The following is a 24,837-nucleotide window of genomic DNA, read 5'->3' as shown; positions in this document are numbered from 1 at the left end:
TAATTGGAACCTGGGAGGAGGAGCCATCTCATTAGTTCTGATGTGAGCACACTCAGTAGCTGTTTGAGGCTCTAATAAGGGATTGCAGCAGGTGCTCAGGGAGACTCCTGAAGAGTGGGTTACTTACCATGTATCATCTGCCTTTCTATCTTTCTGGGTATTGAAATATATTGTTTGCTGGAAGGAAGAAACCGAAATAGTCAGTGCCACCTATGGAAACCCAAGACCTTTATGTACACTATGTTAATTGCATTAGCGTGGCAGTATCAGGCTAGAAGGTCGAACCTGGGTCTTTAGTATGATGGATAAAGCAATGTGGTCACACTACAGGGCAGCCCCTTGAAGATTTATGGAATACCATTCCCAGTCTGTTTTTAGGTCTCGCCTAACCAATGCGCATGTGTTGTTCTGCGAGAGTATAGTAGGCGAAACAAACTCTTGAAACCAGCGAGGATTGTCCCCAATGCATGCGAGGTACTCAAGCGCGACGCTTCCCCCAGCGCGCACTTGGCCTCACCTCTCAATCACACCCCATATGGTGTTCTCTCCCACTCGCTCGCACATCAAAGGCTGCTGCTCCCACGCCAATGCGCTCCCGCCCCCCCACAGCAATGCACAGGCTCAATGGGGAAGCTGCTTTGTGTACATTTGGGAGTGAGACACGTTTTTTTTTTGTTTAGACCGTTTTACAGACGCTGGTTTTTCACTGACGAGACCACTCAAATTTGCTTGATTTCAAACATATGTCCCTTTTAATAGTCCTATTGACCAAGATCAGTTGTGGCCTTTCTCATTCACGCAGAAAGCGCTACCTAAATGCTAATACAACACGCTGCACTCTTCCCGCACAGCTGCAGCTCGCTCCTCTCGCGGTGACGCGTTTTCACTTACTTATTTGCTTTTGTGGAAAATCCTGCAGTTTCGGGGTCTTTCTAATCTCAACCCAGACTCAAAGTTGTCATGACAGAAATTTCAGTAAACCTGATACAAATATGTCTTTGCAGCCCATTGCTGACAGCTGAAGAATTGCTAGCAATTCCGACTCCCGCTGGAAAGTGTCATATGTTATTGTTCTAATAAGAGATTAGATTGCCAGGCGACATTGTCACCGGGAGCGCCAGGTTCAAGCCCAGGTATACGCTGTAGAGACCACTGTAATCTAAATTATATAGCCTAATTTGTACTTATAGGGGTGGTTAGTCACTACAACTCCCAAAATACATTCACATGTTAAATTAAGACTTGCGTGGAACAAGGTATCCCTGGTGTAATTTTTTTTTATTACTTGCAGTTAAAATGCTCATTTTTTTCTGGTGGCATGTAAACATTCCATTGCCGGAATTGTCACCATAGTTTAGGTTTTAGGGAACTCTCTGATCAAGTTTGGGGTTGGGGACTAAATGTATTTTTGATATGCACAGCTGCTCCAGTTGCTGCTTGTCATCAGTAACGATGTCATCCAGTCATGCCTTTTTTGGGAACAGCACTTTGCATTCTGGGACTTGTAGTTTTTTTGTTACCAGTTTGTGTATTTGTTTAAGAGGCACATCATGTAATAGGACCCGCAGCCCCTTTTGGCCTTTGTGGACCTCATGCCCTTGCTACCTGTGCAATAAATACGCTCTTGTTCGTGCCAGACACTCTGGCTCTTATAGTGAAATCAGTGTATGTTGGAAGGCGGTCAGGAAAGAAACATTCCCACAGCGCCCTCTCATTTTCATCCTATCTCTTTGTTTCCTGTTCTGCTTCTTGCCTTGGGCTATCGGAGATTTTGACAGATTCAATGTGTCTGCTTGGATTGTTTGCTTCTGTTAGACTTTCCTGGAAGCACGCGCGGGGTCCCAGGCCTGTTCCTGTTTTTAGGTTGAGTAATTGTAATTATTAGGTCGAGTAATTTTAATTACTCGAAAACCTATTACATCTGAACCAAAGTCTCTTGAACCAGCCAGATTTCCTAAAATGCATGTTGTGTCCTGGAGCGTAAAAGCTTCCCCGTGCACGCGCTTGCCATTTACTCTGCTCCCCTACCCCTCCCACGCTCGCTTCCCTGCTCCCCCGCGCCCCACACAGCAATGCCAAGAGCTTGTTCCAGTTTGTTGTTTTTGGCCGGTTTAGTCCCGCCTTGTCTAGGATCGTTTTGACCGCAGCTCTCTTGACTCAATCCTCGGGCAGAGACTCTTCGCGCCGGATCTGGGTAGGCTTTTGTTCTTTGTTGTTTTCGGCCGGGCTCGGCTCCGCCTGTCCTACCTCTCTCTGGACCACATGCACCCACTCCCCCTTTGAACTTTAAGCGGATTTCCATTTGCGAGCCGATTCTTTGTTTACTTTTTCCATGTTGTTGCGATCTCTGTCTAATTTAATGCAAATTAAGCGAAGGAGTTTGTTTGGCTGCGATCTCCGTGTACTTTTTTGTGTAATTCAATGCAAACCGAGCGTGCATTTTTGTAATGGGATTTGTTTTTTGATTTTTTTATGGAAGAGATTTACGTTTAGCTGCGATGTCTGTTTACTTTAAAGCAACTCCAGCTAAGGGATTACCATTTGGATGCGATCTTTGTTTACTTTAATGCAAACCGAGTGCACATTTTTGTGATGAATTTTGTTTGCCTCATTATCGCATGTATTCATGTTTGGCTGCGATATCGTGTTAATTTAATGCAAATTGAGCAAAGGTATTTTAGTTTGGATGCGATTTCTGTGTACTTTGAGGCAAATTGAGCGCGCATTTTTTAAAATGATTCAGTTTGCTTCATTATCTAAGGGATTTACTTTGATCTGTGATGTTTGTGTGCTTTAATGCATATCGAGCACATATATTTACGTTTAGCTACCACCCCAGCACCACTCAGCACCACCCCAGCACCACTCAGCACCACCCCAGCACCACTCAGCACCACCCCAGCACCACTCAGCGCCACCCCAGCACCACTCAGCGCCACCCCAGCATCACTCAGCGCCACCCTAGCATCACTCAGCGCCACCCCAGCATCACTCAGCACCACCACAGCACCACCACAGCACCACCACAGCACCACTCAGCATCACCACATCATCGCCACATCATCACTCGGCGCTACCCCAGGATCACTCGGCACCACCACATTACCACTCGGCACCACCACATTACCACTCGGCACCACCACATTACCACTCGGCACCACCACATTATCACTCTGCACCACCACTTAGCACCACCACAGCATCACTCAGCACCACCCCAGCATCACTCAGCACCACCCCAGCATCACTCAGCACCACCCCAGTGTGAGAAGTTGGCCTGATGTGCAGTGTTCACTATTCTAGTGATCACTATATATCAGTCCAAACAACCCTTATTGATGATTGGTTGTAAGTCAACCTTATAGACCAGCTATCCTAGTAGCATGGATACGAGCAGTCTAAGGCTAAGACTCTAGAGGGCGTGTTAAGCCAGCTGTTTTACCATCACATTACCCCTTGAACACCCAGTGAAAGGACACCACACAAGTGTTATGAAAATAAACAGTGTATTTATTTATAACAAGACTACCCTGGCTCTTTATGAGACAGGGAGCTAAGCACACAACAAAACTCTTATAAAAATACTTCAAGTCGCACAATTTACACAAATGCCCGAGGGGCACGAAAAACCATATACTACAAAAGTGGAATGCGAATTACTAGCAGGTAAGTAACGATTCTCAGAGGCTTTAGAAACGCTAGGCCTACAATACTGAACACTTAGGTTAGGAGCAGGAGGCCTAGGGACGCCACGTGCAGAGTGGGAACTCTCACGCGTAAGGCGGGAAAAAGTCTATGGAAGCTAGAACTCACAAAGTTACTGTTCTCGGGCGAACCCGACTAGCTGGGACGAAAACGGGAGTGGATCCGAACACTTGGAGTGTTGGACTATGCTGGGGCACCGGAGTGCTGGATTTACCTAGCCCAGGGGCTGCGGCTGCATAGGGTTCAAGTTGCGTCGGAAACCCACGTTGACGGACCAGGAGCCTGAAGAAGAAGTTGCTGGCAGGCGGCCAGTGAAGAAAAGTTCGAAGAGATCCAAGCCTGGATCAGAGAAGAAGAAAACCTGAAAGCAGAGGGGACCAAGTTCTGAATCACTAGCCAGTGATTAAGTGGGCACCAGGATGGCACCGGCGAAGTCACCGCAGTCAGGTGAGTGGGCGCAGCTGGGCTCTGCAGTCTCTCGGACCAGGAGGCGTTGTCGGCGACCAGGATGGAGGTGCGAGCTGTCCCACGAAGGTTCTTGCTGTCGACGTCGCTGGACCCAGGATTGGGCAACAAGTCTTGGCAAATGCAAGGCCCACGCGGTGGACCTAAAATGGCGTCTTGAGTGGACCAGGAGGGTCCAGGGTGCTTCTCTGGAGCAGGGAAGCAAGGGCCAGTCTGGAGCACTCAGACCAGCAGTGTTAGTTGTCGTGGAGCGTCGTGAAGGGGCCACTAGCCAACGGGCAAGCGACCTGGACAACGCGGTGAGCAGCAAAAAGCAGAAGGGCCCCACGCCGATCTTGTGGATGCAGGGGGGCTGGACTTCGGTACTGGAGCTGCTCAGGGTCGGGGCTTCTCTTACCCCAAGGCACTCAGTCGAGGGTCACTCAGGCGTCGTGCTGGACAAGCGTCGTGCAGTTCTGAAGATGGCCGGTCCCTCGAGGTCTCGTCACACCCACGGATCACAGCTGGGCTGATGATGCAGGTTGAGGTCAGAGGTGCCAGGGAAGCCGGTTCTCGTCGTGCTGGAGCAGTCTTGATCCGAAGGAGAGACTGGCAACAAACCGCGATGCTTGGTGGGTGCCTGCTGCTGCAGGGTGACTACTCCTTAGTCACAAGGGAGAAATCTTGAGAAGAGTCTTGAGTTCCTTTCGTGGAAAGTTGGTTCAGGATTCAAAGATGATCTGCTTTGGAAGGGGGCCAGTTCCTACCTTTATCCTGAAAAAGGGGGCTGGCACGCGACTAAGTCCTGCCCTATGGGTGGGACTAGGAGGGGGGTGGTTACACCCCTCTCCTTTGGCGGGCTTTCCCCAGGCCAGGGGCTGGAGTGCCCCTGGAACTGGTTTCAGCCGGCCTATGCACAGTGAGCACCGGGGTGCCACTTGCAGTCACCTTCCTTTTAAAGCCCTGCCTACCTAGGATACACAAAATCCTGTCTGGGACGGTGCTGGCACCGCCCCTGACAGGAAACCCTTTGTCCTTGCCTCCTGCTCTGGGAGGACTCCCAGCAGCAGGAGGGCAGACTTGTGTCTCGGTGGCAGCATCCATTTTGTGGAGCTAAGGCTATGTCTGACTTTAACCGGGGTTACAGGTTACATACATGTCGTGTCCCTCTAGAAGGGTGGAATGCTAACCCCGTCGCCAGAATTGGCGAGGGGTTAGTATTCCAATTCGTATGACCACTTACTCGACATGTTTTGATAAAGCGATACCAGAGTTGGCATATAACCGCGAGGATTATAATGCACTTAAGAGTATATGGTATGCGATATCATGGAAACGGCTAAGGGATGGATCCCGAAAGCCGCAGACAGGCTCAGCTCATGCCAGAGCACTATCTCACACGATTCCAAGCACTCTGCCTTCAGGATTGTTAAGGCCTGCCATAGGAGTGACTGATAGGAGATCTGTGTGCCCATGTAGGTTTAGATATAGGTATACTATATCTAAAGCAAAGGGTGATTACACCACCTTGCCCCAGCTGTCAAGCAGCCAGTTGTGTCAGATTTGGATGGCCAGCCAGGGGTGGCATAATACATGCTGCAGCCCCTGGTAGGCCCTGGGTACACCTATGCCCTGGGTACCTAAGGTACACTGTACAGGGACTGATAAGGTGACTCAGTATCCAATTGGATATGTACCTAGGGTACATGGAATCCATTTTACAGAGAGAGCAGTAGGCCTGGGGTCCTGAATAGCAGGGCCCCAGGTCAACTAAGTCAGAAAACCAGCAAAACACCAGGCAAAAAGTTGGGGGCAACCATAGTCCGGGATCTACCTTCCTACATAACCCCCCCCCCCCCAAACGAAAGGAGATAAGGCTATCCTTGCCAGGTAAGCCTATATTGCCTGAGTGGCCATATAAGGAAGTACCAGCACTGGCATGGTTACCCCCTATCTCATGGTCCACTAAGCAATCCCTCACCCTAAGGGTATCTGAGGGTCTCCACCATAGGGAATCTCTACCTGTGGTGTGTTTTGGCAAAGGAAAAGGCTGGTGCTGAAATGGAGTACTGAAGTGAGGCTCCACTAATTTTGGGCTCAGCTTCCTCCAATCATTTTTCACCATAGAGGCCTTTCTTTCCCAGACTGAGTTGTTTTGGGCTCTCAGGGTCAACCTCTGGCTACCTACAGCTGGAGGTTGGGTCCCTCTGTTTGGCTTACTGGAGGGACAGGTCAGGTTTGGGGCCCTTAGGTCCCAGGTCTGGCTGTGCCCAACAGTGTCCCTCTGTGGGAGGTCCCTAACTAATTTTAAGGGGGATCCCTCAGGAGTTTGTTTTATTTTCACTTGGCTAGGACTGCTAGCTTCAGTGCCCTTAATCTGCTGATTGGGGGATTCTTTTGGACAGGGGGCCCTTTGGGGTCCAACACTGGCCTCCCTGACCTCTACAGCCCTGGGCTGACTGAGGCAGGGTAGAGAGGGGCAGGTTACCTGCTCCAGACTGGGTCCCACCTTGGAAGGGTCCACTGACATCAGGGGCTCTGCCAGGCTAGGCCTGACTACCTCTGGGGCAGTTCCTTCACAAGGGGTCAGATCAGTTCCCTGAGGAGGCTGATCCTTTCCTAAAGTCTGGTGGGAGGGAGATGTCTCTTCCTCCTCAATGCTCTCTGTCTGAGTGGAGTGATCCATAGTTTCAGGCTTCACAACACTATCATCTGTCTGAGTTTGAGCTGTGGCCATCACAACTCTCCCAACCCTTTCAGGAGGGGGCTCAGTTTGGGTGTGGGCTGTGACCATCACAGCCTTTACAACCTGTTCTGGGAAGGAAGTTGTCTGAGATTGGGCTGTGACTGGCACAGCCCTCCTGACCTGTTCAGGGAGGACATCTTGGACTGGGGCTGTGGCTACCACTGCCCCACTAACCTTACCATGGAAGTTTACCATTTTAGAATGGGTTTCTTGCTCTACTTCAGCCCAGGCTGAGAGCTCTAAATCATTCCCCAGTAGGCAATCTACAGGCAAGTTTGGTGACACTGCCACTCTCTTGTGGCCAGTGACACCTCCCCAGCTGAGATTGACCACTGTCATGGGATGATCTCTCTGTACTCCATCAATATTGGTCACCTGGTATGTGGCACCAGGTAAAAGTTGCCTTGAGGGGACTAGACTCTCAGTCACCATAGTGATGCTAGCCCCTGTATCTCTATAGGCCTCAACTTTTATACTATTGATGAGGGGCTCCTGTCTGTACTTGCCCAAAGTGTTGGGACAGGTTGTGAAGTTGGCAAACCCCATGCCAGTCTCACAGACAAGAGTATCTAAGTTTGGGGACCTGGTTAGGCCAGAGTCCCCAGGAACTCCCAAAGTAAATGCACCCAAATTCTTGGGGGCACTCCCACCACCTGGGGGATTACTACTAGTAGTAACCGGAGGTTTGGGAATGTTACTTGGGGGTATGTTCTCCTTATTGTTATTCTTTGGGCAACTGCTGTCAGTTTTCAAATGACCCACCTGTTTACAGGGATAACAATAAGGTTTCTTCTGGTTATTAGAAGGATTCTGGGACCCACCCCCCTCAGAGGATTTTTGGGGCCCTGATGTGGTTTGATCTGGAGATTTATTCCCACCCTTCTCTTGAGGCTTGGTTGATTCCTTTTTCTGGTCACCACCTTGGTTCTTGGGCCTAATCCTGGTTCTGACCCATTTGTCTGCCCTCTTACCCAATTCTTGTGGAGAGGTCAGATCAGAGTCTACCAGGTGCTGGTGTAATAACTGGTTCTGACAATTATTTAAGACTTGCTCTCTCATAATAAGATTATATAATCCTGTGAAGTCAGTAACCTTGCTACCCAGTAGCCAGCCTTCCAAAGCCTTAGTGGGACAATCAACAAAGTCAGACCAGTCCTGAGACTGAGTTTTCTGGGTGTCTCTGAACAGCAACCTGTACTGCTCAGTGGTTAAGCCAAACCCATCAACCAGTGCATTTTTCAGGACCTGGTAATTGTTAGCATCCTCAACTCTAGTAGTGAGGAGCTTATCTCTACCTTTGCCATCAAAGGAGAGCCACAGTATAGCTGCCCACTGACTTTGGGGGATGCACTGTACAGTGCAGGCCCTCTCCAAAGCAGCCATCCATTTCTGGATGTCATCCCCTTGTTTAAAGGGGGGCACTATCTTTGTCAGGTGTTTAGTATCTAAACCCTTCTCTTTTTCTCTTGGGAGATTGCTGCCACCAGTGGGAGCTAACCCACTCATCTGCTGCTCTCTAGCAAAGGCAAGCTTCTCTTTGGCCAGGGCAAGTTCTTCCCTTTCAATCCTCAGTTTAGCTTGTCTCATCCTTGCTTCATGCTCTCTTCTCTGAGGGGAAGTCAATCTCCTCTGGGGAGAGTTCCTTCTCCTCTGAGAAGAGGCATTAGAGTGCAGAGATCTAATGGAGTCCCTAGAAAGAGATCTATCTCTCCTAACTCCAAGGTTAGGCCTCATCAGGGTCAGTACTGGGGGTCCCCCAGATCCTTCCCCAAGTAGGTCTAAGTTGGCCCTAGTGAGTCTGCTGACTAACTCAGGACCCTTGTTTGCCTCACCCTCAGAGAGTTCCTCTAGATCCTCCTCCTCAACTGCATTTTCAGTGTCAAGGAGGTCTGGATCCCCAGTGGTACCCTCTAAGGCTGGCATATTCCCATCTCCCTGAGATGCTTTCCTAGCATCATAAGTCTCTAAGAGACCTAACAGAAAGGGAGTGGTGGGGTTAGACCCCTGTTTCAATTTCCTGGAGGTACACAAGTGTCTCAACTCCTGGAAATTGAGAGCTGCATATCTTGAGCTGACCTGTGGAGGGTCAATCACCACAAGAGGGGTCCCTGAGGACTCTCCCTGGGTAGACATGCTTTTCTAGTGAGGTGTAAGTGGTGCACTTACCTACACTATATGTTTGCCTACTGATCCCTTGCTAGAGTTGTAGTTTAGGGTGTGCTAGGCCCTAGGAGCTACAACAGCTGGTTCAGTAGAACTCAGAGTATTCTAAGCTAAGTTATATGTACCTTTAGTACTTATGTGATCTTTCACAAGATATTCTTAGGATATGTGTGGTAAAACAAACAGCAAGCTCAAATCCCAACCGCTGCACACCAATGTGAGAAGTTGGCCTGATGTGCAGTGTTCACTATTCTAGTGATCACTATATATCAGTCCAAACAACCCTTATTGATGATTGGTTGTAAGTCAACCTTATAGACCAGCTATCCTAGTAGCATGGATACGAGCAGTCTAAGGCTAAGACTCTAGAGGGCGTGTTAAGCCAGCTGTTTTACCATCACATTACCCCTTGAACACCCAGTGAAAGGACACCACACAAGTTGTTATGAAAATAAACAGTGTATTTATTTATAACCAGACTACCCTGGCTCTTTATGAGACGGGGAGCTAAGCACACAACAAAACTCTTATAAAAATACTTCAAGTCGCACAATTTACACAAATGCCCGAGGGGCACGAAAAACCATATACTACAAAAGTGGAATGCGAATTACTAGCAGGTAAGTAACGATTCTCAGAGGCTTTAGAAACGCTAGGCCTACAATACTGAACACTTAGGTTAGGAGCAGGAGGCCTAGGGACGCCACGTGCAGAGTGGGAACTCTCACGCGTAAGGCGGGAAAAAGTCTATGGAAGCTAGAACTCACAAAGTTACTGTTCTCGGGCGAACCCGACTAGCTGGGACGAAAACGGGAGTGGATCCGAACACTTGGAGTGTTGGACTATGCTGGGGCACCGGAGTGCTGGATTTACCTAGCCCAGGGGCTGCGGCTGCATAGGGTTCAAGTTGCGTCGGAAACCCACGTTGACGGACCAGGAGCCTGAAGAAGAAGTTGCTGGCAGGCGGCCAGTGAAGAAAAGTTCAAAGAGATCCAAGCCTGGATCAGGGAAGAAGAAAACCTGAAAGCAGAGGGGACCAAGTTCTGAATCACTAGCCAGTGATTAAGTGGGCACCAGGATGGCACCGGGCGAAGTCACCGCAGTCAGGTGAGTGGGCGCTGCTGGGCTCTGCAGTCTCTCGGACCAGGAGGCGTTGTCGGCGACCAGGATGGAGGTGCGAGCTGTCCCACGAAGGTTCTTGCTGTCGACGTCGCTGGACCCAGGATTGGGCAACAAGTCTTGGCAAATGCAAGGCCCACGCGGTGGACCTAAAATGGCGTCTTGAGTGGATCAGTAGGGTCCAGGGTGCTTCTCTGGAGCAGGGAATCAAGGGCCAGTCTGGAGCACCCAGACCAGCAGTGTTAGTTGTCGTGGAGCGTCGTGAAGGGGCCACTAGCCAACGGGCAAGCGACCTGGACAACGCGGTGAGCAGCAAAAAGCAGAAGGGCCCCACGCCGATCTCGTGGATGCAGGGGGGCTGGACTTCGGTGCTGGAGCTGCTCAGGGTCGGGGCTTCTCTTACCCCAAGGCACTCAGTCGAGGGTCACTCAGGCGTCGTGCTGGACAAGCGTCGTGCAGTTCTGAAGATGGCCGGTCCCTCGAGGTCTCGTCACACCCACGGATCACAGCTGGGCTGATGATGCAGGTTGAGGTCAGAGGTGCCAGGGAAGCCGGTTCTCGTCGTGCTGGAGCAGTCTTGATCCGAAGGAGAGACTGGCAACAAACCGCGATGCTTGGTTGGTGCCTGCTGCTGCAGGGTGACTACTCCTTAGTCACAAGGGAGAAATCTTGAGAAGAGTCTTGAGTTCCTTTCGTGGAAAGTTGGTTCAGGATTCAAAGATGATCTGCTTTGGAAGGGGGCCAGTTCCTACCTTTATCCTGAAAAAGGGGGCTGGCACGTGACTAAGTCCTGCCCTATGGGTGGGACTAGGAGGGGGGTGGTTACACCCCTCTCCTTTGGCGGGCTTTCCCCAGGCCAGGGGCTGGAGTGCCCCTGGAACTGGTTTCAGCCGGCCTATGCACAGTGAGCACCGGGGTGCCACTTGCAGTCACCTTCCTCTAAAGCCCTGCCTACCTAGGATACACAAAATCCTGTATGGGACGGTGCTGGCACTGCCCCTGACAGGAAACCCTTTGTCCTTGCCTCCTGCTCTGGGAGGACTCCCAGCAGCAGGAGGGCAGACTTGTGTCTCGGTAGCAGCATCCATTTTGTGGAGCTAAGGCTATGTCTGACTTTAACCGGGGTTACAGGTTACATACATGTCGTGTCCCTCTAGAAGGGTGGAATGCTAACCCCGTCGCCAGAATTGGCGAGGGGTTAGTATTCCAATTCGTATGACACCTTACTCGACATGTTTTGAGAAAGCGATACCAGAGTTGGCATATAACCGCGAGGATTATAATGCACTTAAGAGTATATGGTATGCGATATCATGGAAACGGCTAAGGGATGGATCCCGAAAGCCGCAGACAGGCTCAGCTCATGCCAGAGCACTATCTCACACGATTCCAAGCACTCTGCCTTCAGGATTGTTAAGGCCTGCCATAGGAGTGACTGATAGGAGATCTGTGTGCCCATGTAGGTTTAGATATAGGTATACTATATCTAAAGCAAAGGGTGATTACACCACCTTGCCCCAGCTGTCAAGCACCCAGTTGTGTCAGATTTGGATGGCCAGCCAGGGGTGGCATAATACATGCTGCAGCCCCTGGTAGGCCCTGGGTACACCTATGCCCTGGGTACCTAAGGTACACTGTACAGGGACTGATAAGGTGACTCAGTATCCAATTGGATATGTACCTAGGGTACATGGAATCCATTTTACAGAGAGAGCAGTAGGCCTGGGGTCCTGAATAGCAGGGCCCCAGGTCAACTAAGTCAGAAAACCAGCAAAACACCAGGCAAAAAGTTGGGGGCAACCATAGTCAGGGATCTACCTTCCTACACCCAGCATCACTCAGCACCACCCCACAGCACCACTCAGCACCACCCCACAGCGCCACTCAACGCCACAGCACCACTCAACGCCACGATCGCCACGCATCACGCATTGCTCAACGCCACAACGCATTGCTCAACGCCACAACGCATTGCTCAACGCCACAACGCATCGCTCAACGCCACAACGCATCGCTCAACGCCACAACGCATCGCTCAACGCCACAACGCATCGCTCAACGCCACAACGCATCGCTCAACGCCACAACGCATCGCTCAACGCCACAACGCATCGCACAACGCATCGCTCAACGCCACAACGCATCGCTCAACGCCACAACGCATCGCTCAACGCCACAGCATCACTGGGCACCACTGACGGCCACAGCATCACTGGGCACCACTGACGGCCACAGCATCACTGGGCACCACTGACGGCCACAGCATCACTGGGCACCACTGACGGCCACAGCATCACTGGGCACCACTGACGGCCACAGCATCACTGGGCACCACTGACGGCCACAGCATCACTGGGCACCACTGACGGCCACAGCATCACTGGGCACCACTGACGGCCACAGCATCACTGGGCACCACTGACGGCCACAGCATCACTGGGCACCACTGACGGCCACAGCATCACTGGGCACCACTGACGGCCACAGCATCACTGGGCACCACTGACGGCCACAGCATCACTGGGCACCACTGACGGCCACAGCATCACTGGGCACCACTGAAGGCCACAGCATCACTGGGCACCACTGAAGGCCACAGCATCACTGGGCACCACTGAAGGCCACAGCATCACTGGGCACCACTGAAGGCCACAGCATCACTCGGCACCACTGAAGGCCACAGCATCACTCTGTGCAACCATTCAACAACTGGTTCTAATATGTTCTCTCAATGTTGCAAGCTTTATTACAAATGTCACAAAAAGATGTTAATATTTCACTGCTGTTCTTAGATTTTCATCACAATAAAATACACTGAACATAATCTTCCCAAAAGTTATTTACAAAAGTTTAAGCTATTGCCATTATAAAATACTATAACTTTTATTTAAGTATTAATTATCAAAAAAATAAGCTATTGTTATTTGTAATATTAATACATCTAAGTCATGTAAATACAACACATATTGCATTACAAATGCTATAGTATAGGTGTCACGTTTTCAAAAGTTAAAACTATTGGCATTGTAAATGACAAAGCTATTAATTTCGCTATTTTTAAAAAAAACACTCAAATAAAATGTCATTTACAATACCAATAGCTCAAAATTTCCTAATGCGAGACCTATTGCATTGCAAATGCTTGTTTATCTTGATATGTCCCACATACTGTCTGCTTTAACAAGCTCAATCATAGTCTGTAATGCTATTCACTTGTCGTCTTTAGTTCTGTGAAGAGTTTAAAGAGAAGTGCCCTATATGTGTCCTCTGCGGTCTGAAGTTGGCAGAGAAAGCCCAGCCTGCGATTGTCCGGCACTTTGGACTCCAGATTTTGGAACATGTGGTCAAGTAAGTATCTTCATCGCATTTTGTGGTAAAACACCGAGTTATTAGAAGAATTGCATCAAAGTGTACCCAAGCACAGTGGATTGAAAAGGGCAATATTGTCATGGCTGATTATCGGCTCATGCGTGTCTTATTTCTTTACCTCCTCCTATGAAGGAGTATTGCCTTATGACGGTCGATTCTGCTTCTGTGATTTCCCTTTTCTGTTTTTCATTAACCATTTGCCTCTGCAATAGCTTACAACAGTTTGTTCATGAAATGAGTTTATCAGTGACAATCTGTCTTGTTCATTGCCATTAATAGCTATCGCACTTTTGATTGATTTCATTGTGTCTTATTCAGCAGTGCCTAGAAAGCTTATTTCTCTTTTCAAAATGTTAATTTTTGTTTGCTTTCTTTTGAGATCTTGTCATGGGGTTATTAGGAGTCGGAGGTTATTGTGCATTATCTGGTATTTGTAGTGTTGTTTTACTTCTAGTGTCGCAGATCCGCAATATTGTTGCTCTATTGTTAGTGACCCCTTTTTGTGGTCACCCCCTGTTTTTAATTGATTTGGGCCTTAAATGCTGGTAATCTTGACCTCTAATCTGGGGTACGGATGTCCAGTGCTCCGTGTATGTGCTCTGACTCCTACCCTGTGTAGCCTGATAGTAGCAGCTTGAACCCTGTTGTACAGACCTGTCAAAATCAGCCATTTGGCAAGTAGGGAAACTTGATTATAAATACTAAATAAGTTACCCATAACTGCACCTTGCTGCCCTCGAGGCAGGATGTATAATATACAAGTCAAATACTTGTGACATTAGAAGTGGCATGCTCCTCCATTTGCTACCCCCAAAATGGCATTGTCACTGGTCAGGCAGTAGCTGTTATGTAGGAAAAGTCAAAGTATAGATTATTTTTAATCTAGAACTTTTGGCCTGTAACAGCTTTAGACACCCTTCAAAGACTTATTTTTATATTTAATAAAAATCTAATCAAATGGTAAGTCAGATTTTTATTATATAGATGTAAAATGCAACTTTTAGAAAGTTACCTTTGCCCTACCTAAAACTGTTTAGGCTAATTTGCATGAGCTCTCCAGCAATTGCCCAGCTTGTGGTTGGCTTTAATTAGGTGTGAAAGAAATGTGAAAACTGCTCTCAGAGCAGAAATAGTAGCCTGGAAGTTGAGTTTTTTTCCTTTACAGTGAGAGTTAAGCTACACCCTGAACTGGTTTCGATTGACGAGAAAGTTGGGGACTGCTCATTACCCTGTCCACAACTCTGGGTGGTCATATAGGCTCTGGTCAAGCGGAGAGCAGCTTCCCCATCTTGGCTTTTGGAATAGAGTGCACAGTGCAAACGAGAACTACCGAAACAGTAGGTTGGCCAGGGCTTAAGAACATTTACTCCTTTGGCCGGGAATGAAGTAGGTCTGTCTGTGGGTGCACACCCTACAAAGCTGGGCCATCTCCTTACATTGCTGTCTTTTTTCATTTAGTATTATCCAGAAGATGTTTATTATATTAAGTGGTGTTTTAAATTATTAAATCACTTGAGTAATTTTGGTCATGTTAATGAAATTGTCCATTGCATCTTAGTATTTGGACCGTCTAAAGCTTTCAGATGACTGCCTCAAAATAATGCACAAAAATTAATCAACTAAATCTTGAGCTACCATGCTGGTTATTCATAAGTGGATTATGATTTGTTTTACCTTCTTAGTGTTTGGACAGACTAAGTAATAACAAAACACTGTTTCCCTATTCCGTCAGAAGTTAAAGTACCTGTATAAGAGATAGTTCGTCTTGCTAAGACCAGGTGGCATACCAAACATGTTGTACTTAGAATTACTTTGGTTTAAGAAACTAACTTTGATCTGTTTGAATCTATATGATTTTATGTTTTCTCAGAAATAATAAAGAATACATGATTGGTCTTTAGTTTTTTTTCTTTTACTCTTTAGGTTCCGCTGGAACAACATGGCCCGCAATGAGAAAGTTTTTCTCAAGAATAACGTCATGACTTTGGTGTCCACTGTGAGTACTGGGATGGGCTTTGTCCACTGTGAGTACTGGGATGGGCTTTGTCTAATAATTCTGCTAAGTAGTTTCGAGCCTCTGATTTACGTAAGACAGTAGTATTGTGACTTGCAGAAAAATACAAATAACGTGTTGCAAGGAAGTTTGGGTAGAACACATGCTAATGCTGGCCCAGTTTTGTGTGTTCTCTGTTCCACTGCTTTAGATCATTTTATAGAACTGTAAATTAAAAGGTCGCCCTTGTTGAATGTTCTCATCTGTACATCACCCCGACTTTCGATTTTACAGCCATTTTCTCTCTTCTGTTCAGGGAACAGAATCCATTCTTGTAGAGGAAAGCCACATTAAAGATGTACTTGCTCGTATTCTGGTGGAGATGATCAAACGTGAGTGGCCTCAGCAGTGGCAGGAAATGTTGGAGGAGCTGGATGCACTTTCTAAACAAGGGGTATGACATTTCAGGATACATATGTCTTTCATGTGCTGGAATGGTTGTTTATCGTGTCACGGTTTAGATTGACCTTGTAGGCCGTGATCACTTTTGGGAGAAGCCAGTGAACTCAAAGATGCTTAGGAGCGGCCTAGTAGCTTGAAACATTTTCTGTCGGGAAGACCTCAAACGGGGGTCCCTCAAAGCTTGCCCTCAGGTAGTCGGGTAATGTTTTTTTGTCAGGCGTGGGAGACAAAATGTTCCTTTGTCATGTCGATGCAAGGAACTCCATTTGTTCCCGGTGTCGAAACAACTTAAAAAGAAGCACAGCCATTCCGTGCATGGATGGCGCTCTCGATTGAAAGAGGACTAATCCTCTTGAAGAAGTTAGCACACTCATGTTTTCTGTGTAGCCTCCGCCCTGCACAGGCAAAAAGGAAGACCTCTCCCCACCTACGCGCTGTAAAAGGAAACCGTTAGATCAAACAAATAACATCAAATAATTTAAAAGCAATAAGCCCAACCCGGTTACATCGCGAAAACACGAAGGAACTCTGGCATATCAGTAAACCTATAGGAGTATTTATCTGTGGCTGCTTCTCAGCAAAGAAAGAGGTAGGACTACCGTGATGACCAACCCTATAGGGGCTGGTGGGCCCTGATTGGTGGTGGGGTTGCTGATGACGGGGCAATACCTCATGGGAAATGTAGCTATGCTTTGTTTTTGTAATATAATTTGCTGCTGTAATATTCAGTAATACAAAAAGAATCCTAATCTAAAGCCTCCGGTCCTGACATGGAATTTGGGTCCATCAAGAAGTCTCAAATCATGCAATTGGCATCTGCTGTTGTGGATTTGACACACTATTTGTCACTTTATCTTGAAACAGAACTCTGTCCTTATTTTGTTACTTTTCTTTGCCTGCTTTGGCAAATGCTTATAGGTGCTTTTGTGCACACCTGTGTTTACATGAGTTAGCACATTAAAGCCAGATCTGTTGGCTTTTCCAATTCTTGTTTTCCGGGGCAGCTTGACAAAGTAAGCATGGCTGTCTTTTTAGAGCAATGTGCTAGGCTAGTAGATTGCTACCAATGCGGAAAATGAAAACGCTTCAGTTTAGCAAGAGGAGTGCATTGAGCCTCTCTATATAATTAAGAGTGCAAACAAAGTGGCACAGGTTTATTTCCATTACTCCAGCCCCAAGTAATTCTGTTAGTGATCCCAGAAAGCACATATGAACATATTCTGCAAAAAACACTTCTCACTTGCAGGTAAGTTAAAGCTTCCCTCGCACTACTGTTCCCTTTCTCAATGGTTTTGGACACGCAAGTTACTTTATAAGCTACACTGAGCAAGGCATGTATCAGTTGTGTCTGTTTGACTGAACCTTCGTACGATAGAAGAATAAATGCTTGGCATTGTAAATTCTGACATCTTTGTAGGTATGTCCTTGGAGCATCTCATGGTAAGCAACTTTTGTTACTACTTGCCAGATTGAGTTAGATTGCAGACCTTTGGTTGAAAGTTCCAGACAATTTTCTCGTGTTCACAAGAGCATTAGACTAATTTGACAAGGGCTGGACAATGGACTAAGACTTAAGCTAGCTGTTTTACTGGTATAGGACTAATGGGTCAGCATAGCCCAGCAATGTGACCTACATCTAACTCACATAGTATGTAAACAAGATTACAAGCTTGAGTGCTCTAAAGAATGTATATATTTTTTAAATGTCAAGTGCACCTCACCCGATGCAGGCGTCTGCTGGTTTGTGCTGAAATTAATGGCACAGGCATTCTGCATGGTAAACTGCTTCCCCAAAAATTGAACAGTTAGAATTCTAAATCTATTTCATTCATTTCATCTTTATTTCGACAAAGGAAATATCATAAGAGTACACATTAAAACATCATATATCATTACAATTATAAAAGAAAACAGGTTCCATTGTTAAAATTATTTTAGATACATTGTCCAAACCACAAATCATAGGACTGTCCCCCAGAGAAGGCCTCAGATCATCACAGACCGCAGAACACCTTAGGGAAATTACACAATTGTAGTGGATCTCATTTTTCCAACAATTTTCTTCTAGTGTTCCACATGGCAGCCAGGAATTTCGTGACCGCAAAAACAATTATTGGGGACAAATCTGTTTTTAGTATTCGATAGGAGTGAGAGCACTGCCTAATACCCAGATTTTTGCAGGTAGGGATAATCCACTTCTTCCTGGAGTTCTTGTAGAAAGGGCAAAAGAATAGTATGTGTAACTCGGACTCTATTTCGGCGCTACACGCAGGGCAGTTTCTGGGGGCATTAGGATGCCAGCGTGAGGTCAGGGCCCTTATCGGTAGGGAGTCATATCTCCATTGGAGATATAGCTTCCTATGACCGTTTGGGCTTATAATGTCAAAAACAAGCTCCAGTTTATAATAGTCCTTTTGACCCAAAAATGATCTCGTCAGTGTTTCAGTTTTGGCATTGGTTAGACAGGCAGACATGTTTTTATCATAGTACAGGCTAACAAAGTCCCGTCTGGATAGACCACTGCACGCTTCCTCAGGGTTCATCCATAGTAGAGAACATCCCAATCTATCGAATTCTTGCCTAATATATTTCAGCTAGGGCAAGTTCCAGACAATTGGTGTTTTTAAAAGTTCTGCGAGCTCTCGCCTGTAGCTGGCAAGTTCCGGTGTTACCCAAAGACGTCTCCAGAAGGTAAGGGGTTTAAGTCCCAATTCTTCCTTGAGGGGTCTAAGTCCCAAATCCATCCTAAGGGAAAGTAGGGGCGTGCTGGCTGGCAAGGATACCAGCTGCCTGAGAAACCTGTTTTCTATAGTGTTGATTACAGGGTGGCAATGATAGCCCCATAGCTCAGCACCATAGATCGCCGCTCCCCGTGCCTGCATCTTATAGATTTGAAGGGGGGGAGAGATAGGTTTAGAGACTGATTGCTTCAGAAGTTTGAGAATCCCACCTGCTTTTTGGGAGAGTTTTAGTTGGGTTTTAATCTGGTGTTGTACCCAAGTCATATCCTCATTTAGAGTTAGTCCCAGATATTCAAACGTTTGGACTCTCTCTAAACGAACACCTCCAATAGCAGGGTTTCGGCGGGTTGTTTTCGGTGAGTTAAAGATCATGAACTTCGTTTTGGATTTATTTATTTCCAGTCCCCGGTCATGACAGAATGAGACAAATGCATCCAAGACTCGCTGTATGCCCATTGGTGTCTTAGCCAGCAACAGGGTATCATCTGCGAACATAATCGCAGAGATCCCTTCACCAGCGAGCCTTGGAGCGTCTCTATTGGGGACCGAGTTCAGGTGGTTTATTACTCTGTTGACAAAGAGGCAAAACAGGGTTGGTGCCAAAACACAACCCTGACTTACCCCCCCTGCCAACGGAGAAGCTAGATGACAAAATGCCCTGTCTCCCACACCTTACCCTCGCGAAGTTCTGAGAGTGGAGATGAATTAAAATATTTAAGAGGGGAGTTGGAATGCCTAAATCCCTCAGTACGTTCCAAAGTTTCCCCCGTGGGACCAAATCAAAGCTGTGGTTTTGTTTGAAATATGAACCATTGCATACCTTGCAGCAATTTCACAGAATTGGTAAATAGTCTTTGATTGTCTGCATCTGTAGTTGGCTGAGGTCTGCTCTTCAGCGCTCTTTGTTGTTTCCTTTTGTCATTAGGAGACCCAGTGTGAGCTGGTGATGTTCATCTTGTTGAGATTGGCAGAGGACGTTGTTACCTTCCAGACGCTCCCACAGCAGCGCAGACGTGACATCCAGCACACTCTGACCAAGAACATGGAGCAGATCTTCAGTTTTATGCTGGGTTCTCTTCAGGAAAGTGTGAACAAGTACAGGCGCTTGGTGAGTGACTTTTCTATACAGACCATCATGACCCGACTCTTCTCTGACCAAATCTCTCTTCGTTGATCTCGAATGTCCTTTGCCATCCTCTACCGACAGCATATCCCTAAGGATTACAACTGCACTTTACAAATTCATTTATTTTAACCTATACTTCATACAATATGAGAAGGGGTGGATAGAATCAGAAAGTAGAGCAGTGTTTTCTGAAAATTTGTGCTGCTGTAAGAAGCACTCAGTGAATTATTATTAAGATAGCAGTGAAGAGTGCCATCTAATTAATCATAACAATTTGGTTGCTCGAGGGGTGGGGTACGTTAGAGGAAATCCTGACTCCCCAGTGCTCCTTCTGAAACTGTTTTCTGTTAATTGCTAATGCACACAGAATGCTGTAATTGTTACTGATTTTGCAAGTAAACTTCATCGTACATGCTTTCTACATGCAACCTTATTCTATGGGTATTATTACTACGATTTTAATACCAAACCGTTTCTTGTCCTCACCATGCAAACTTGATCCTCAAGGTACTGTTGCGCAACCAACTGGTCACCCACCACTTACCAGATGGCACAGTGCAGAAATATTAGGGACCCAGTTACTTGAGGTCTCCTGAAAGTGCTTCTCAGAAGTCTCTGGATTCTCCAGCTCACCCCTGGATCCAACTCCCAACTAAGGTGACTCCAGGGCATGCTCCTCGCACCTCCCCCTTCACCCAAAACCGAAATTACCTGCCCTCAGAGCTACACAGGTCCTTCTTATTGACCGCTAGCTGGAGTGTTGTACTACAGGCAGAGTTCCCTCTCCATTGCCAGGCAAATCCACTCCCCATCCCCAAAACAGATCATTCAACAAAGGTCCACTAAATGATGAAACATTTTTTTTAAATTGTTACTCAAAATAAGCACACCATAACCAAATGATAACATACATTAAGTGCTACTTTTCTGCCTTCCACACAGACCTCAAGAAGGCACACACAAACCCTCTGAGAACTTCCAGTTTCCCCCCCCCCCTCCCACACCACCACCACGCCGCCACACACTTTTTGCCTTTTTTTATGCAACTTTGACTGGAGTGTACTGGGTCCCTGCCAACCGGAAACCCAGTACCAGTGTTCTTTCCGCAAAACCTGTAAAATTCTTCCCCCAATAGGCAAAACCTTTAACACCCTCTTAAAGTCCCTAGCAGATGGAACCTCTGGTACCTAGAGCCTGAGGTACTGAAGAGGGTCCCTAAGGGCAGTGGTACGATTTGTGCCACCCTAAGGGGCCCTCACCAAGTACGTGCAAGACTGCCCTCAATTTATCTACAGAGTGCCAAGGTCTACCCTAACTAAACTTGAATCTGACCTATTGCTTATTTGGTATGAAGGTGTGAAGTTTACACTTCCTACTCTGTTGCTGAAAGTTAGAACTGGCTTATCCGTTTCTTGCACTGCTTACCACTATTTGTAAGACCCCATTTGGAGGGGCCAGCAATAATTGATTGCGTAGACCAGTGCTTATCTTTCTATGAAAAGAAAGTACTTGAATAACATCTGAAAAATTACTACACACTGTCATATGCTAATATGGATTTTAGAGGCATGGGGCCTTCGAACCCAGGAATCTGGTTTCCTCCTTACCCTTCTCACCCAAACTTGTGGTAATATTTGGTATGGCAGCTTTCAGGCATGTTGTGAACACTGTGACAAATTCTGTTTAAGCTTTTCCTATTTCCATAATATGGCTATTTTAGTAGAAAGTGTGAAGTTTTAGATACACACAGAAATGTTAGTATCATGTCTGCTTTCTAGATATGCTGGCATATTTTATTGGTTTTATTATGGACACTGCCATAACATCATAGACGCTTAGAAGCTGACATGTTTATATTGTTTTTAGTTATAGGAGAAAATAATCTATATATAAATTGATATCGCATATTTGTTTAGTCTTGTCGCTTTAGTGTCTGCATGCACTGTTTTATTTTATCATTACAAGATAAAATTGGCTCAGATGCTAGAACTACTCTATGTGACCAAAGGAGCTTCACACCAGAGGTTCGCTGGTTTGCAGTGACAACCAGCATCAGTCATAGGTGTCTCTGGGAGTGGTGCGGAGTAGTGGCCTTCAGCTGTGCCTTGTTAATTTATTTATTTATTTATTTATTTTTGACACTTGTAAAGCGCTACTTATACCCTTAGGCGTCAAGGCGAAGTTTTGGTAGGTAATAGCTGAACAGCTATCTTATACAGAGAGAGAGTATCATGTGTGATCCATCTTAAGAAACTCAATTTATAAGCTTTTTAATTGTTTCTAGTAGAATCTCGTATAATGCTTAGAAGTAGCTATAGTGCGGTCGGAAGCTGCTAACCATGTTAGGAATGTTCTTTTTCAAGCCTAGAAAAATCTAGTTGTCCACTCGCCATGGCGAGTCATATTTTATCAGGGCCAGATATTTTTATCGCCTGTTGGCCTGGTCTGGTAGAGAGCTTGAACTGGCAAAGAACAGGTGTTTTGTTCATTCTGAAAGTGAATGAACAATAAAGCTGCTTTTAAATCTTGTTTTTATCTTGTCACATTTACTGTGTTCAAAAAGAGACCAGGGGCCTGTTTGTCTTCATACAAATGGTTGCTTATTTAATCCTGGAGGTTTGTGTTGGGATGGGGTCCCAACATTTAAATAGCTTATATATTAACTGCACAAATATTTCAAAATTAATACAAAATGTATTTCAGTAGTTATGAAAGCACTTATTTTGTAATTCTTAATTGAGATTGAAACTGACTTTAATAGGATCAAAACAAATAAGAATACTTTACTTGGTGATGGAAAATCATAAATATTTGCTGAAAGTTTAGTTCAACACATTATCGTTTGTACGCTATGTAAGTTTAAGAGTAAATGCATGTCGGTGGGAAAGTCTGTGTTCATTTCAATAGAAACATGTCTGTAAATGAGTGTACTACCACATCATGCTATTCTTAAGAGGCAAGTCAAGGGTTCAGTGTACCCTATATGTGGTATTTGTTTATTGTCTACCAATCTACACACTATTTGTTTATTATACATGGAGCAAACCTTTAGTCTAAGTCAAACAAAAGAGCTTTCTTGTACAGCAGACACGCTGTACCCACTTATTTAAAGGTGCTCTCATATCTGATAATGAAGGAAAAAGCTGCTCTCTGAAATAAAATATTTTCCTCGGATCACACAATTTGACAGCAAATTATTCATTTCACTAAGTCTGCAGGTCTGGTAACATTTTCCCGATTTTTCTTAGGCTTAATATTTTTGCTGGCCCTGGGATGCATTGTTATGTTATCTTTTTTATTCTGTGTGGTTACCTTTCATATTTTATGCACTGGACTTGGGTTTCTTAGTGCTATGTTGGGTCTGTTATTCATTTACAAACGAGGACTTTGAGTTCCCGGAGCTCATCTAGTAGGGCAGATTGTTTCCAGAATACACTTACTGCACAGTATTGCTTAGTCGGTAGTGTACGGGTCGCCGTCCACCTGGATTTCGAATTTGTATTGGTGCATTGAACATTGCGCCAGGGGGTTAGAATTCATACCCCTGCGCTCTCTAGACTTGGGTCATGGCTTTACTACCCAACGTTGTGCGCAGGTTCTATGAATTATTGAGTCATTTGTTATGACATTTTGGAGAAAAAAAACGTATTAAAAACATACTGAGACTTCTATTGTAATATTAGTTACCTCCTTGAGATTAAGTAGGAAACCTCTGTTTACGTTAAGTTTGCCAGGCTTGGTTCTCGAGTATTTCCCCATTCTGTGGTTACTGCATTTTAAACTTACTTGCCACGTTATGCTGACCGAGTTAAGCCCTTGTATGCCTTGATTACTACCATGTTCTCTGAAAAACATTTGAAGGTAAAATACACAGCTATCTTGCATAGACTGTAAGTGGACTTTTCAAAGACTAAATATTTACAGACTAGGCATAAGAAACCTAGTTATTAGAATTCTTTCCAGTTCCTCAGGCTACAGATATATAGTTTACAATGAGGGGCAGATAGTTCCTACTGCGTACAAATCACATTTCTTTTCTACAGCCGAAGTACGCTTCACTCCCATAGAAATAATGCTTAGTGCGGTGCCGATGGCCATTTTGAAAGAGTTCCCGTTGGTGCAAGTGAAACAAATAATTGTCTCACCTCAAGAACTATTGATCCATCTCCCCCCTCCCTTTCGCAGCAAAAGTCACAGAGAAGGTCGTCAACGCCCAGCTAACAAAATTCATCAGGGAAAACTTCACCCTTGACTCCCTCCCAATCAGTCTTCCGCAGCAACCACAGCACAGAGACCGCTCTACTCTCCGCCACAGATGACATTCGCACCCTCCTCAACCAAGGACACACCACAGACCTGATCCTACTCGATCTCTCTGTTGCGTTCGACACCGTCTCCCACTGCACACTCACCGCCAAACTCCACAACGCAGGTATATAGGGAACTGCCCTCGACTGGATCCGCTTCTTCCTCTCTGGCAGAACCCAAAGAATCCTGGATGAGCAGCAGTTGCCTGAAGCTCAACTTGGATAAGACAGAGGTCCTCATCTTCGGCCCCTCTCCCTCTGCTTGGGACAACACCTGGTGGCCACTGCCCTCGGTAGCCCTCCTACCCCCACAGACCACACCCAAAACCTCAGCATCATACTAGATTCCTCCTTCTCCTTGACCTAACAGGTCAACGCCGTCACCTCCAGCGATACCTCCCAGAGATGCCGCGTCCTGCAATTCTGCAACCGGCACAACTCGAGCCGTGATCTGGACGGTCTAATTTTACTCAAAAGCGGGATAATCTGAAATACACGCTATCATTGGTCCAAATCGATCCACTGCTCTCGACCTGTACTACCTCCCTGCCTAAGGATCTGTCTTACATGAAAGGCAATTGTTTATAATTCCAAGACAAACATGATTTATATAATTGTCCTGAAGATGATGCCATTTATCTTGTTTTTCGGCATCGAAACGT

General features: G+C 46.2%; 1 protein-coding gene across 4 annotated transcripts in view; it reads left to right on the top strand.

Annotated features, from left to right (window-relative positions):
• Positions 1-24,837, top strand: part of LOC144762309 (exportin-5-like) — a 949,573-nt gene that overhangs the window by 50,221 nt on the left and 874,515 nt on the right. For all 4 annotated transcript variants that reach the window (XM_078647462.1, XM_078647460.1, XM_078647463.1 and 1 more), the window contains exons 2-5: positions 13,404-13,525; positions 15,470-15,542; positions 15,856-15,993; positions 19,668-19,850. In XM_078647462.1, the coding sequence (XP_078503588.1) occupies positions 13,404-13,525; positions 15,470-15,542; positions 15,856-15,993; positions 19,668-19,850 (516 nt within the window). The remainder of the gene's footprint in view (positions 1-13,403; positions 13,526-15,469; positions 15,543-15,855; positions 15,994-19,667; positions 19,851-24,837) is intronic.

This window comes from Lissotriton helveticus, chromosome 6, assembly GCF_964261635.1.
Source record: "Lissotriton helveticus chromosome 6, aLisHel1.1, whole genome shotgun sequence".
Lineage (NCBI taxonomy): Eukaryota > Metazoa > Chordata > Amphibia > Caudata > Salamandridae > Lissotriton > Lissotriton helveticus.
Note: the sequence above shows the minus strand (reverse complement) of the source record. Positions and strands in the feature narration are given on the sequence as shown.